Source organism: Lolium rigidum, chromosome 3 (genome assembly GCF_022539505.1).
Source record: "Lolium rigidum isolate FL_2022 chromosome 3, APGP_CSIRO_Lrig_0.1, whole genome shotgun sequence".
NCBI classification, from domain to species: domain Eukaryota; kingdom Viridiplantae; phylum Streptophyta; class Magnoliopsida; order Poales; family Poaceae; genus Lolium; species Lolium rigidum.
In genome coordinates, this window is record NC_061510.1 from 398,504,833 (window position 1) to 398,519,522 (window position 14,690).

The following is a 14,690-nucleotide window of genomic DNA, read 5'->3' on the forward strand; positions in this document are numbered from 1 at the left end:
GCAAATAATTAGCACTTCAAAAAAAAGTGGTGTCACCTTAACTATTTTTATTTTGCACGGAAAACTTGTAGCAAAGTAGGCGGTTCAAATTCAGAAACAACCTGGGCATGACGGTCGACATGGCAGTAGATGGCACCTTGGAGAAGATAGACCGTGAGATCATCTAAGAAGGAGCACCTCCGCAAATGTTGGTGGAAACATGTTGCATTGCGCAGCGAATGTTCGTTTATAGAACATACAATTTTGTGCTCGGGCATTGCGTTTCAGAAGGTGCCCATTATATATTAGCACAAAAATGTGTAGTGGGAGTACTCCGGATAAGAACAAGCAGCTAGGACGAGCATGTCATCTCCAAGTACTCTTCTGAACTTGTCTCCCCAGCAAGAAAGCAAGCAACTGATATACTCTACTGCTGCTCGCAAAGAAGTCAAAAGGCTATATGTAGCAGTATCAGCGCTACGACGGGGGATATCTTGACCACCGTACGTATGTCGACGAAACGAACGAGAGGAAGATATCCAAAGCTCGTTCTGTACAGTCCAGACACGCGATACCGGCAAGCCGGCATCTGTCGGTACGTGCTCAAGGTTCGCCCATACCGGTCGGTCGGTCGGTCGTGCGAACCTGCATGGACGACGTGCCCAAGCAATCGATCTCCATGCTCCAACACGGCTAGCCTGCGCATGGATATGACAGCACTTGGTCATGATGACACTACTCTCTAGCTGATCGAGCACGTACGTAGTACTCTTCTGCGGCGACACTTGCCGTTTATCATCGCCCTGACAGAAATTTACTGCACGAGTTGATAGCTGAAGAGACATACGGGTCACACGATCACAAAACCACGAACCCAGATGATCCATCATCAGTGACCCAGCAGGACATGGTGCAATGCTCCCGCGCGAACGCGTTGTTAGGATGAAGAAGATCAAGTTTGCGGAATTGCGGTGAACCCAATATGAGTTTTCAAAATGTTGGGCAATCTGGTTGACGACAATATATTATGATTGGGGGCGTGAAAGTTGGGTGAACCATTGTAGCAAAGGACATTGCCTGGTGAGATTTTTCATATCTATAAAGGTCGACGAAATGAGCTTTGTGACTCCCACATATCGCTACGAACACACTGCAACAAACAAGTTCAGTGTAGTGCACGAAGCACCAGACCTACTGCAACAAAACGGTTCCACTGTTGGTTCGATGCTAGGCACCGCAGCAACTAGATGACATTTCAGGTGCACGCTCTCCGTTTGGAGTCAAGTTATCAACATAGATTGACAGCAACAGACCAAAACACCCCCTGCGATTCTTTACAATTGGAATAAGAGTATCACCCGGCCCATTGCCGTCAACACTTGGTTCGCCCATAGCAGACTGAATTAATGCATAGCTTCTTCGCCCATTTTTCCTGAAAAATTGTTACCACGGTACGCTTATATTCAGACCTACAAATGAACATATTACTACATCCATGTAAAATATGTTGTAAGCTAGTGAAAAATGCTCAAGGTACCTTCACCATGCGGTCGCTGGGAAAGGCAGAAGTTCGAAGGGTTTCCTGGGCCTCATCCATTGGCTTCCTCTTTGGTATGCTCAAGATAAAAGCTGCTTGGTCAGGCGTGCCTGCACATGAAGTTATTCTGTAACCACTCTCCCATCGCCGGTGGATTCCTTCACTCGGATACACAAAATCCAACTCCACAACCTGAAGATTCGAAGACATATTCAGTTTCATTGCGGCCTCGCCTAGGAGACTGTAATATGTATAAAATCTCAGGCTTGCTACAAATGTTTTTATGTTAAATTCTCTAAGATTAACTACCCCATTCTTGCTGCAACATATTTAAAATATAAATATTTAACAGGCAAGGCTCAGGTTGCCACTTGTAAGACGTGAATCACCTAAATGTCCAAAACAGTTTTAGATAGCTCTGCAAGTACATACACATGCCTGTGTGTTTTTGTGAAGTCATATGCAGACTGTGTAGATGTACATATCAGTGTTTAGCACAGATGAAGTTATATCATACATGAGGAACCACAAAATTCATGAAAGGATTATTTACAGAAGATTTTTAATATGTACCACAAACAAGAAGTGCATGCACGTGTTTTAACCTGGTCAGAGTAACCCGCATTCCTCGACATGACAACTACCCAACGATTTCCGGCGGTTCCCATAGATGTGACATGAAAACCTTCTTTCCACTTTCTATTGATCCAGTTATAAGGAAAATATTCACTGACTTTGTATGCCTGCTGTGTATATGGAGTTCCTGTAAAGATTGCAAACACCAGAGATTAAAAGAGCATATCATGGAAAGAAAAGAACCCAGTATGAAGCATCAGGATCGCATACATTAGACAGATGCTGATTATATATAGTAGCGAACTGTCAAAGCGTTACGTAAATATTAAAAACAAAAAATAGTAAAAAGTAGGCTCATCACTAATTTATGAGAACAATGACCAATAGCAGATAAATATAACATGCCCCAGACACTAAGCGGACTAAAAATGGTGTGCAACCTCCACAAACTAATTCTGATGACCTCTACATAACCTTGGTGTACAAGATGTTCTGCTAAATGTTTGTTTCAAGATAACTCTTCATTTTCAAAAGAGAAGGACTGCGCGCATGATAAAATGAGGTACAATATCGGTAGAATGGTAATCTCCCCTCCCCCGCTATGACCCCATGCATGCTTTGTGATGAAACATTGACGTGGTGCATCATACTAGGAGAATATTGTCTATAGAAGTATTATTTAAAAAATTATAATCTTTCACGAAGGAGCTATTGGAGCAAACGACAACAGGTCAGTAAGAACAGTAGTTGTTGACAGAGAACAGGTAATTCACAAACCTCTGGACATTACAACCAATGAGCTTCCATTGGTTGCTCCAGCTATTGATGTTATGTAAAACTTATTATCCCACTGCTCCATAATCCACTCCTGCATACAAATTTACAAACAAGATAGTATTGAGGATTCTGGATTCAATAAAATGCAAACTTGAGAAGGCAGAGACAGTAGCCCACCTTGTGCACGAAAAATTGGGAAACCTCGTAAACTTGAGAAGAAAAACCAGTCCCAGCATCCATGACGAGAGTCCACAGATTTGTTACAGAAGCTACGCAACTAATCAACAAGCCAGCTTCATTACCTTCTTCTATACACTGATGCAGCCTTGAATTAGATATATCGTAGTGGTATCTACAAAAGGCAGAGAACATATATTGACATTTACATTAATCAATAACACCTTTAATTTAGGAAGGATATTAAACATTCATCAATACCCAATGAAAAAGGTACTAATAACTAGCATGGACGTCTTTTTAGTTACAGAAAAGCATAATCGTATAGCTTCGGGTAGATGATTTCACCAGGATATCAGATACAATTAAGGCACGAATAATGTGGATGACATCTAAATGTGGAGTTTCAGACCAATAGATATGGCACACAACATCAATCGCCACAAGACAGGTGTTGTATTCAACTGAAATAACCAAAAGACAATAACTGGATCTCCGCCTTATTAAGAAAAATAATTGGAGGTAAAAAGTCACATATTCATATAAACAAGCTATTTAGAACCATCAAACGCTTAAAGTTATCTAATCCTTGATCTCAGGTGTGAAGAGTATATGAGGACTATGTGGCACATATGGAATGTGGCAGGGATCTCTGGGGACTTGAAGCACTAGAACAGGCCACTTTCAGAGGGCAAGGGAATGAGGAAATAATAATCTGAGCAAGCAAAAAAAAGGATTTGAAGAATATCTCACAATTTTCATATTTAGAATAAATAATTACCGCTGCTTTGTGGGCCAACTAGCATTATAAACCGAAATCCACTGAGTTGCTGGGTTCCCCGACCGAACTTTTTTCATAGGCCGTTCATCTTCTTCAAGATTTACTACCATTCTCCCACGTTTATTTCCAACCTATAATTTGCATAACAGAAGCATGAGTAAATCTAATACAAGCAGTACAGATACATGTTGTCGATAAAGCAGTATAGACCTCTAGAGCTCCATCGATCCTGATGGGTCTTGAAGCAGGTCCTTCAATCATATCCTCAAACAGAGAAACAAGTTTTCGGTAATTTGGTACTTCATCAAATTTCATAGTAGTGACCATCTCAACAAAACGTTTGAATGGATCAGGACAGAATTCACACAGCATCTCTGGAGAAGTTTCCATTTTCTTCTTACAAACAAGAAAGCTCCTGTTATCTTCCTGCATTAATAAGCCAGCAACACTGAAGTAGCGAATTGAAAATACAAGTAAAACTCTATTGAGCATATCAAAGGCTTACCTGAATGCCTTTCCATGGTAAGCTTCCTCGTAATAAAAACATAAGGGTGTATGCTAGTGATTCCAAATCATCCCTCCTACTGCTTGTACGACCTAAATGGGCATGGACACTCGCATATCTAACTGTTCCCCTACGAAAAAACGAAAGGAAATAAGTTAAATAGGTGTTGTAACTTTGTACAGAAAAACAAGTCAGAACAAACCTAAAAATGCCTGGCCTCTGGTCATATTGAACATGCATGTTGGATGACGCTATGTTCCTTTTCCAGTTGGATGCTGCATAATTTTAATATGAACAAAGCCATGTGAAAAAAGATTTGTGGGACACAAAAGACATCAACGTTCTACTAAGTAGCCAATGTCTTTGAGTTCTGAGCAAAGGGCAGACTGCATTGAGAACATGAGACCGAATATCCATATACAAAGAACATTATCTTATGCAACAGCATACCTAAACCAAAATCAACCAGGAAAATCTTCTTTTCATCAGCTGATCCAGGCTGACCAAGCAAAAAGTTTTCAGGTTTCACATCACCATGTACAAAGCTGGCAAAAATAGGAGGCGCAGCAAGAGTTAACATTAATGAATAGTAGAAGATTAGAGGAAATGCATCTCAGAAACATCAAATGGCTTTAAATTACCCTTTCGAATGGATCTTCTCAAGAATTGATATGGCTTCAATGGCAATACAAGCACCCATTTGAAATGTCACCCTGTTAGGAGTGTTGATACTTTCAGCAAATGGTAAGTTGAACTAGCGCCTGTGGTGACTTCGTCAATCTCAAGACCCGCCGGATCAGTTCTTCAACGCAGTCTCTTGGAGGTGCTCATAGGGGTAGGGTGTGCGTGTGTGCGTTCATAGGGGTGAGTGTGTGCGCGTATGTATGAGCGTCTTTGTTTGTACTGTGTTTCGCAAAAAAAAAAAAAAAAAAAAATATATATATATATATTGATGAGATACTTACTCCTGTCCCTGTGAATACCAAACATCCTTGAGGCTTGGACCAAGCATATCCATTACCTGCAATTTCGGAATGATGGTTCAGTGGAAAGATCATAATGAGTTAAAAGGCATTTCTGAATGCATAATTGTTTTCCAAAAGTTAAACTCACAAGAATGCAGTAGTCTCCTTGGCAACCCATGTGGTGTACAGATGGTATACCATAACAACCATTGAGAGCCCTGCGCACAAAATGTTAATATGCCTTGCTCCACAGAGAATTATATAAACGTAAAAGGGATGATTGTGTATAGTTCTTACTGATAGACTTGCCACTCAAATGGGGGATCATAGCTACCTGCTTTGCTTCTTCGAAGCTCAAATTTTAGTGCAACCTACATGATATTGATCAAGATAAGGTTTGCATATATTAAGAACAGACTTCGGCATCCATCTAGATAAGGCAGTCAGGCAACAGATGTAACCTCCTTGCTTGGACCTCCAAGAGTAACAGGTATTTGTCTGCCAACATAGACCTTGCCAGAGCCACCTTGACCTAACTTTCTGCCAGTTATATACCCTGGGCCTACATCAACCTGCATAGTTATATAACATTTAGAACTTTAGCTTAACAAATGGCAGTAAAACTAGCAGATAATATTTTAGTGGTAGATCAGTAAATATATATATCAATACAAGAGAGGTAAGCTAAGTACTACTTCGTGCAAAACTATGCATAAGCAGGGAAACATGAGAAACCTATTTGGGTGATGAAATTTTATGCAAAACCGAGCTATTGTAAGTTAGTCGATCCAGATTATAGAAAATGCAATATTTTGCAGAGTTATCAGCCCGTCCTAATTTTTCTTTCCAAAGAGCCAAACAGAGCAGGATTGTGTTACTCTGACAAAATAGCACACTGGTCTCCTCTTTTACATGTTGAAGAGTAGCATAATGATTTGCTGATCCCTCGAGGACAGTAGAGTATAAAAACTTTTATGTGACTGTTGGGGCCTCCGATTCAAGATGATGTTGGTAAACACCAGGACTCAAGGGAGGAAAAATTATGTTGCTGATTGTATGCTTCTGAGTTGATTTGTGACAAAGATAAACTTGTTGCATCCTGCATCCTGTTGATATCTTCTGAGTTGATTTGTGACAAAGATCACTATCCTAACCATGTGGAGACTCTGGAAGGCTCGGAATAATGCAATTTTCAAAAACGTAACACCCAACATGCGTGATCTGGTCGTGTCAATCCTTGAGGAAGCCAACCTATGGATGATGGCCGGCGCCAAGGCGCTACGCCGGCTACCCTTACATGCTAGACCTCCCGATGCCGCAGCACCTTAGAGTACCTAGGCCTAACGAAGTTAGCCTTGTATAGTTTCATTTTCTTTTCTCTAAAAGTCTTTTGTAGCTATGCTACACCCTGTATGCTCCCGTCTTCTCGACGGCTTCTTCTAATATACAACGACACATGCTTTGGCATGCGTTCGAGAAAAAAAAATCCCTGGGTGCTGTTGTAATACTGTTAATATTGTACCCTCGAGAACTCCGCTGCAGTTAACTTTAGCATAGGTGGAGCATTGAACAATTTTCTTTTTTGTTGCACCTGGATGCTGAAACAATGGTTTGTCCTGTTCCGTTATCTTCTGATAGTGGAACCTGGCCGTTGTTGGTCGTATAGAAAAAAATAAACTAGCTGGTCCACACAAAACTGTGCAACCTGCTACTATAACATTTTCATTTTTCTTCTGCTTTAGTAATTAATTATTAATTGTTGGTGATTGATTAATTTTCTAAATCTAATATCTGGTTCCTCATTTTTAAACATTAAAGATGCACTTCTTTTCCGCAGCTTGAGTTAAAAATGTGCAACGAGTTGCTAGAACAATTTCCAATCTAGGTAACTGCACGTTTCCGATAATTAATATGCAAAAATAATTATAGTTGCAGAATGTGCAATTACAATGTTAATAATTGAAATTGTCCTAATATTTTATATCCAACTTTTGATTTAAAAAATGTGTAGCTTGGCAGTTGCAGATTTATAATACTCCCTCCATCCCAAAATAAGTTGCTCAACATATCTAGAAAAAGTTGAGCAAGTTATTTTGGGATAGAGGGAGTACTATTTTAGTTTTTTCTGGATTATGAAATTATAATTTTACAAAATAAAAAACTAGATGGTAGCCTAGTTTAAAAAGCCAGACCGTCGATCAAACCGGTCGAGCTCTCATTTCAAGGTCCACAGGTCGGACAAATGGTTCTAATTCCATTGTCGCGCCAATTGTTAACAAATTAGCGGAAGCGCTGACGTCTGGAGCGCCTGGCAATTCGAGCGCTCCTGGTTTTCTCTAGTTCGCAACAAAACTGGCGATCTGGCTAGGATTTTGCTGGTTCGCTTGACTGTACGTTCCACCTAGTGTAAAAAGCCAGTTAGGGCACCGGATATGGTATTTTACAATCAGGGATGGTAGGCTTGGTGGAATTTAACTGTACCAATCCCAATTCCTCAGTTCGATCCTGCATAAAGATTATACAGTCTATGTGGGCCACTCCTAGTGCACTGGCCAAGAACTGCTTTGTAGCCAAAGACATATATACATTACGATTTATCAAAGGTGTTTCAGTGAAATATGAACATCCAATGTTTTCCCGAAGTGCCAGCATAGAGAAGGATTGTGACATTCAGACAAAATAGCACATCACTTTATTTTACATGTCGAGAAAAGCATGAAACTAATTCGGTGACCCCTCAAGGTCAATAGAGTATAAACCTCCTATATACCTATATTCATTGATAAATTTAATATGAACAGAACAAATTAGGTCCACTGGAAATTAGGAAAACATACCCTCTCTGGCACCGGCGGCATTGCAGTGGCTTCGTCTGTGGTGGTAATTTCTGGGGGTTCATTTCCCCTAGGCTCCAAAGCCGGGCTTTCACTTTCGTCAGTGCAACTGGCACCGCAACAAGCGCATATAGCGGTATGATTAACAGCCTATGAATAAAAACAGTTACTTGATCAATCAGTGTGAGAAAAAAAAAGACGCAGAAAATAAAATGAGGCCATGCATACCCTCTCAGGTTGTGGCGTTATCATGGCTGCGCTCTCAGGTTCCTTGTTCAAACCATGGTCTTGCTGCACTCTACCTGCACCGGTTGCCTCTCCAACGATACATTGAGGGAGGTCCTGCTGAGGCATGTCAGTCTGCACACCAGCTGGAACCCTGATCCCCTTGCCTCTGGGCTTGGACGGTGGCCTTCCTCTTCCCCTGGAAGCAGCGCCACCACGCCTTCCAGCCCTACCCAGTGGAGTCGCGTTGCCAATTTGATCCTGGCCAGTCTGCACATCACCAGTAACCCTGAACCGCTTGCCTCCAGGCTTGGATGGTGGCCTTCCTCTTCCCTCGTCAGTCCCAGCACGCTTTGTGGCCCTCCAGGCTTGGACGGTGGCATTTTCAATTTGATTGTGCAGAGCCTACCAACAAAATGGAACAATCAGACTGGGGCAGCAAGTGGAGATTCAGCATGGTGAGAGTTGCACTGGTTTTAGAAAATTAAACGATCGAACAACAACAGCGATCACGCCATTTCAGCAAGCAGGCAGGCAGCAGCGGTGAGGGTTCAGTTAACAAAACCTCGCAGCCACTGGGTCGCGATCAACAAGAGAAGCTTGCGGAACTAATGTCACTGACGAAAGAAAAAAACCAAACGGGAAACCGTACCGTTTCAGGCAGCGGCGGCGTGGCGGAATCAGCAAGAGCAGCCGGTGCGGACGCTTTCACCGCCCCTTACCGAGTGATCGGCAGCCCAGCCGCCGCCCTCGTCGTCGCTAGCCGCCCTGTTCAAATCAATGTCCGGCCGCGCAGGAACCGAGGCAGGCGGCGCGGCGCCGTCGTCAGGGACGGGGCCGGGCTCGCGCATGGAGAAAAGTATGGCGGCCGCTTCCGCCGTGGCCTCCATGAGAGCGCACCGGGACTGGTGGAGGAGGAGGAGGCCTGGGGCGTGGGATATAGCGGCTGGGTGCTGGGCGGTGGGCGGTGAGATGGCGGCATTGATGGAGGCGAGGGCGAGGAGGGGACAGCAGCGGCAGAGCAGAGAGCAGCAGGCGGCGGAGCGGGGGCAGTGACATGACCGGCCGCCTTGGAAGTTGTATCTGCTGCGGTGCTGCCGCTCGAGCCATGGCCCACCTATGTACTCTCCAGTCTCCACGGCTCCTTCCTCCCGTTTAATGGTAGTGACCAAAATTTATTTCAAATCCGATAACGCTATGCAAATATTTTTTGAATGTCCAATACCCACCATTACTTGGATAGAAGAATCAACGTTCTGGAAATAAAAATTTCAGTCTTTTTTATTGGCTGCAAGTTTATCGACAAAAGACTTTACCGCCCTCGATTAATTTTTCAATGGTTCTTATTCTTTTTCGAGATATTTGATCTGACTCCCTTCCTCGCTATACCATGAAGATGTTGGTATTCACCATTAAGTTACCGCACCATCACCTCTAGTGAAATGTTGCCAATGGCCTCCTCCTTCCCAGTTGTTACCACCGTCGTTAGTGCCTTATCGGCCAAGAAGAGGAGGGAATAATGGAAATTGAAAGCAACAGAAAATGTTCACATCTTTGTACCTACATAGGACATCGAGGAAGAAGGGAAAAAAAAAGGAGTACCCTAGCGACGAGAAAGATAAAGAAGGAACGACAAGGGGTAAAAAAAGACAACACCCAAGATCAAGAAAGAGATAAAAAGAGATGAACCGGAAAATTTGGCAACAGTACGAAAGTGTTAGATTGCACCCATGTATGACCTCCTACAGCAGTGATGAAGAAGAAAAGACTAGGCAAATTTGCTGATGGCGAGGCCGGAACGGACCGATGGTTCGTCGACAAATGTTTTGCATTTCCAAAATAAAGAATCGCCATTATCATTTTTACTAATTTGTTTCTGCAAGGAAAACAGCAGCAAAGTCTGTGATCCAAGTTTAGTTTCAACTTGACGCTCGATAGAACATGAGAAGAAGGAGCATCTCCACAAATGTAATTGGTGGAAATAGGGTGCATGCACCACAGCTCCAGAGCTCGTTTATCAGTGGTGGAGCCAGACCTTGAAGCTTTCGTTGTCTTTTAAAATCTGTGATGTCAAATATATGTATTTTTACTTTTTTTTAACATATTTTTACATGATTTATAACAACATGCAAAAGATTTGCAAGAAACATGTGTGGTCAGTTGACCACAGGTCACAATGTGGCTACGCCACTGCGTTTATACGAACTCTGAAAGTTGTGTGAGCGTGCATTGCGTTACAAAATGCCCAATGCTCATCGTACTATATTAGCATGAAAAAGGGAAGAAAAAAGAAGAAGATAAAAAGTTGTAAAGTACCCTGGATAAGTGGTGTTTTGGTACATGAGATCATATGATCCCTTTATTTTGAAATGTATCTTAGATATATTTTGAAACATCAAAAAATTAAAACAAAAAATTCGCACGTATATCTTCATGTGCTACACGTCCACAAAGTTGTTTCATGAAAATTCGACTTGTCTTGTGGCATGTGTAAAAAAGATAAAATTCGGTGCTAAAAATAACGCTTATCACAACATAAATTTTCTCTTTTTTATATAGAACGCAAAAAATATCGTTTTTTTCTCGAAACTTGACGAACGCACATATATTGTGGAGATGTACATGCAGATTTTTTTTTCAAAAACTTTCGACACTTTGAAATATATTTTCTTGATAGAGGGAGCATACGGAAACCAAATTGATAGGACGAGCTAGCATATGAGCTCCAAGTACTTTTCTGAACTTGTGTCCCAGCAAGCAAGCAACTGCAGTTCTACTTTTGTGATGCTCGCAAAGAAGTCAAAGGCTATACGTAGTAGTATCAGGGCTACGGGAGTATAGCAGGTTGCTTGACCGTACGTATCACTGTACCAATACTCATGTGGCGTGCGTACCATTACCATGTAAACCCTGCGTACGTAACCACACCTAGCCCTGCACAGATGTGATACCACTTGGTCATGATGGCACTATACTCTCTACGTACTCTTCTGCCGCAGCACTTGCCGTTTGCCATCGCCTGCCTGACAGCAATTTACTGCACGAGTTGATAGCTGAAGGGACATACAGGTCAAAGTGTCTATGCAAATCAGGAGTAGCTCTGCAGAGTGAACGAAGACAAGGAAAGAAGAGAGATGATGCCATTTCAGCAACCACAGACACCATCGGTTCAGATTAGATTGCCAACCTGATTAATTATAGCTCATGCTGGGTTCACTGTGCATTATATTTATCACCACACTTGGTCTTCTTCTAAACAACAGTAAGTTCCAAGTGTCTTCTGGTGCTCCGGTGCAGGTCTCCTCTTCGATGTCATAGTCTAGAAAGGGATTTCTTTACAAATATCACATCCCTCTGAGTGCTACAACAAAAACATTGCAGGTCATAACACTGCAGATAATATTACAAACATGGTCTTAACAAGTTGGGATTCTCACAGGTCCGATGAGAACTCCCTACGATATTACTAAAGTACTCTTACAACTCAAACTTAAGATACATAACGATCTCAGCAACTTATTTAGGTAATTCACTACGCAGCTCGGCTCCGAGATGTCTAGGGTAAGACTCTCCGTCTCGGTGTTGTCAACTCCGTTGACTATCCCATAGTCCACGCCTTCAACTCCTCCTGAAAGGCTGGGCTCTTCGTAGACCAGCTCACATGCTCTGATGTTTGCCACCTCTTCAAGCTCACAGTCTAGCAAGGGTGTCAAAAGAAACTGAGTACAGAGGTACTCAGAAAGTTCAAAAGAGAACAGATGTTTGATGCACTAGTTAGATTGCACCCATGTATGACCTCCTACAACAGTGATGAAGAAGAAAAGACTAGGCAAATTTGTTGATGGCGAGGCCGGAAAGGACCGATGGTTCGTCGACAAATGTTTTGCATTTCCAAAATAAATAATCACCATTGTCATTTTTACTAATTTATTTCTGCAAGGAAAAGATCAGCAAAGTCTGTGATCCAAGTTTAGTTTCAACATGACGCTCGATAGAACATGAGAAGAAGGAGCATCTCCACAAATGTTGGTGGAAATAGCTCGTTTATCAGTGGTGGAGAGAGACCTTGAAGTCTGTGTTGTCTTTTAAAATCTGTGACGTGAAATATATGTATTTTTACTTGTTTTTAACATATTTTTACATGATTTATAACAACATGCAAAGGATTTGTAAGAAACATGTGTGGTCAGTTGACCACAGGTCACAATGTGGCCAGTGGCGGAGCCAGGAATTGAACTGAGGGGGGTCGAAACCAAACTCTAAAATTTGTTTTGATAGAAAAGAGCAAATGTATTCAACAAAAGAGGTCCAACCAGATTCAATATGCATATTCATCAAGTACAACAACAAAATGACTATAAAAAACAAGAACACCAAAATAGAGCTACATATTGATAAGATAGTATCATACCATTAAGTTCATTGCTCAAGGATAGTGCCCGGATTCAACTCTATCAGTTATTCACTACTAACTTGACGATCCATGGTCACAAAAACGAAGAAAGAACAGAGGAAGGGAGGGGAAAATAGCTCACCTCTGGAACCACCGGAAGGAGACGGAGCTGAGCACCAAGCTCCGCACGCCGGACTCGGCCGCGTACCGCAGGAGCGCCTCCGCCATGTCGTCGCCTTCCACCACCACCGTTTGCACCTACTTACGTGAATCCACATGACAACAACAAAGATCAGATCAAATGCGTATGTGAAAAATGCGATACGTCTCGCGCGCGTGCACTCACATTGGCGTAGGCGCGGCCGCCGTCGCAGAGGCGGCGGAAGGGGAGCAGCGCCTCCTGAACGCGCGTGTGCCGTTCGTGGGAGTCCATCGAAGAAGACAGCCGTGGTCCGTCCGTCCGTGGAAGGGGAAAAGGAGGCGGAGCGGGGCGGGGCGGGGAAAGGCGGCGGCAGGCAGGGGAACGCGGTGGAGCGGCGAGGAAACGCGGCGGGGCGTCGGGCGAGCTGCCGGAGCGGGGCGTGGCCGCGTGGGGCGTGGCGGCGGCGGCGGGGCTAGGTCTGCGCTCGCTCCGCTCGACCCCGTTGTGCGTGTGTGCTGTCGCTCGATACCGATTCGTTCGGGGGGGTCTTTTTTTCGCCAGGATATGAGGGGGGTCGATCAACCCTTCTCGACCCGGTGGTAGCTCCGCCCGTGAATGTGGCTACCCCACTGCGTTTATACAAACTTTGAAAGTCGTGTGAGCATGCATTGCGTTACAAAATGCCCATCGTACTATATCACGAAAAAGGGAAGAAAAAAGAAGAAGATAAAAAGTTGTAAAGTACCCTGGATAAGTGGTGTTTTGGCACATGAGATCATATGATCTCTTTATTTTGAAATGCATCTTAGAGCATCTCCAGTCGCGTCCCCCAAACCGTCCCCCAAAGCGATTTGGGGCGCGCCGGACAAAAAAAGCGTTCCAGCCGCGTCCCCCAAAGCCCTTTCTTGTCCGGCGCGCCCCGATACGGTGTCCGGCGCCCGAGCCCGTCCCCGTCCCACGGGGACGCACCGGGGACGCCGGACACAACGAAAGCGAGGCGGGCTCCCACATGTCGGCGACTATTTGCATAAACCGTTGGTTCGCGCCTCTTTTCTCGTCGCTCCTTCCTTCCCGCGCCTCCCACCCCACCGCCGCCGCCGGATTTCCCGGCCGTTTGGGCGTCCGATCCGTGCTGCGAGTCGGCACCGTTGTCGCGGCCGGGGCTCCCGCCGGTCGTGCCGCCGCCGCGTCGCCGGCGCCTCCCGAACGCGCCGTCAAATCCGCCCCACCTCCGCGCACGAAGGTGCTCGACGACTTGCCGTGTAGGCGCGATTGGTCGCTGTTTGTTGCGTCGTCCGCCTCGGCGCAATTTTAACCATTGATTTTGCTTTAGCCATGGACAGCGACGATGAGATGGTTGCCCTGCTGTCGGAGGACGAGCAAGCGTTCGACGACGACCTGCGGGAGCATTTGCCGATCATCGCCTCCCTCCAGGACATGCTTGACGCCGAGGCGGAGAAGAGGAAGAGGCCGCGCCGCGGAGGATCAAGGCCGGGAAGAAGGAAGTCGAAGCCCCGGCGAGAGGATGGAGGGGCATGCCATGCTGCACAACGACTACTTCGCCGACGGGGCAACACATGCCGACAATTTTCGGCGCCGTACAGGATGAGCAAGGGCCTGTTCATGAATATCCTCCACGGCGTTCGAGAGTTCGACCCCTACTTCAAGCTCAAGCTCGACGCTGTAGGCGTTCTCGGGTTCTCATCCATTCGAAGTGCACCGCCGCCATGAGGATGCTTGCATACGGAGCACCTGCCGATACACGGGACGACTACCTTCGCATGAGTGAGTCTACCGCC

At 44.4% G+C, this 14,690-nt stretch overlaps 1 protein-coding gene across 1 annotated transcript; it reads right to left on the bottom strand.

Moving 5' to 3' along the window:
- Nucleotides 1-1,351: 1,351 nt before the first annotated feature.
- On the bottom strand, nt 1,352-13,182 carry LOC124697736 (casein kinase 1-like protein HD16). Its single transcript, XM_047230283.1, has 21 exons — nt 13,096-13,182; nt 12,892-13,007; nt 11,343-11,379; nt 9,079-9,504; nt 8,360-8,761; nt 8,135-8,281; nt 5,759-5,869; nt 5,595-5,668; nt 5,446-5,515; nt 5,298-5,353; nt 4,974-5,045; nt 4,783-4,877; nt 4,535-4,607; nt 4,333-4,462; nt 4,038-4,253; nt 3,828-3,958; nt 3,047-3,221; nt 2,870-2,960; nt 2,122-2,279; nt 1,517-1,708; nt 1,352-1,411 (listed from the first exon to the last, which is right to left on the bottom strand). The coding sequence occupies exons 1-21, from the start codon at nt 13,180-13,182 to the stop codon at nt 1,352-1,354; spliced, it is 2,919 nt and encodes a 972-aa protein (XP_047086239.1).
- Nucleotides 13,183-14,690: the final 1,508 nt, after the last annotated feature.

Coding starts and splice junctions, on each gene's coding strand:
- LOC124697736 (XM_047230283.1), bottom strand. CDS start 13,182: ATGGACTCCCACGAACGGCACACGCGCGTTCAGGAGGCGCTGCTCCCC. Junction 5,870..8,134: donor TGCCGCCGGTGCCAGAGAGG/GTATGTTTTCCT, acceptor ATAACTATGCAG/GTTGATGTAGGCCCAGGGTA. Junction 2,280..2,869: donor ATTGGTTGTAATGTCCAGAG/GTTTGTGAATTA, acceptor CAATCTTTACAG/GAACTCCATATACACAGCAG.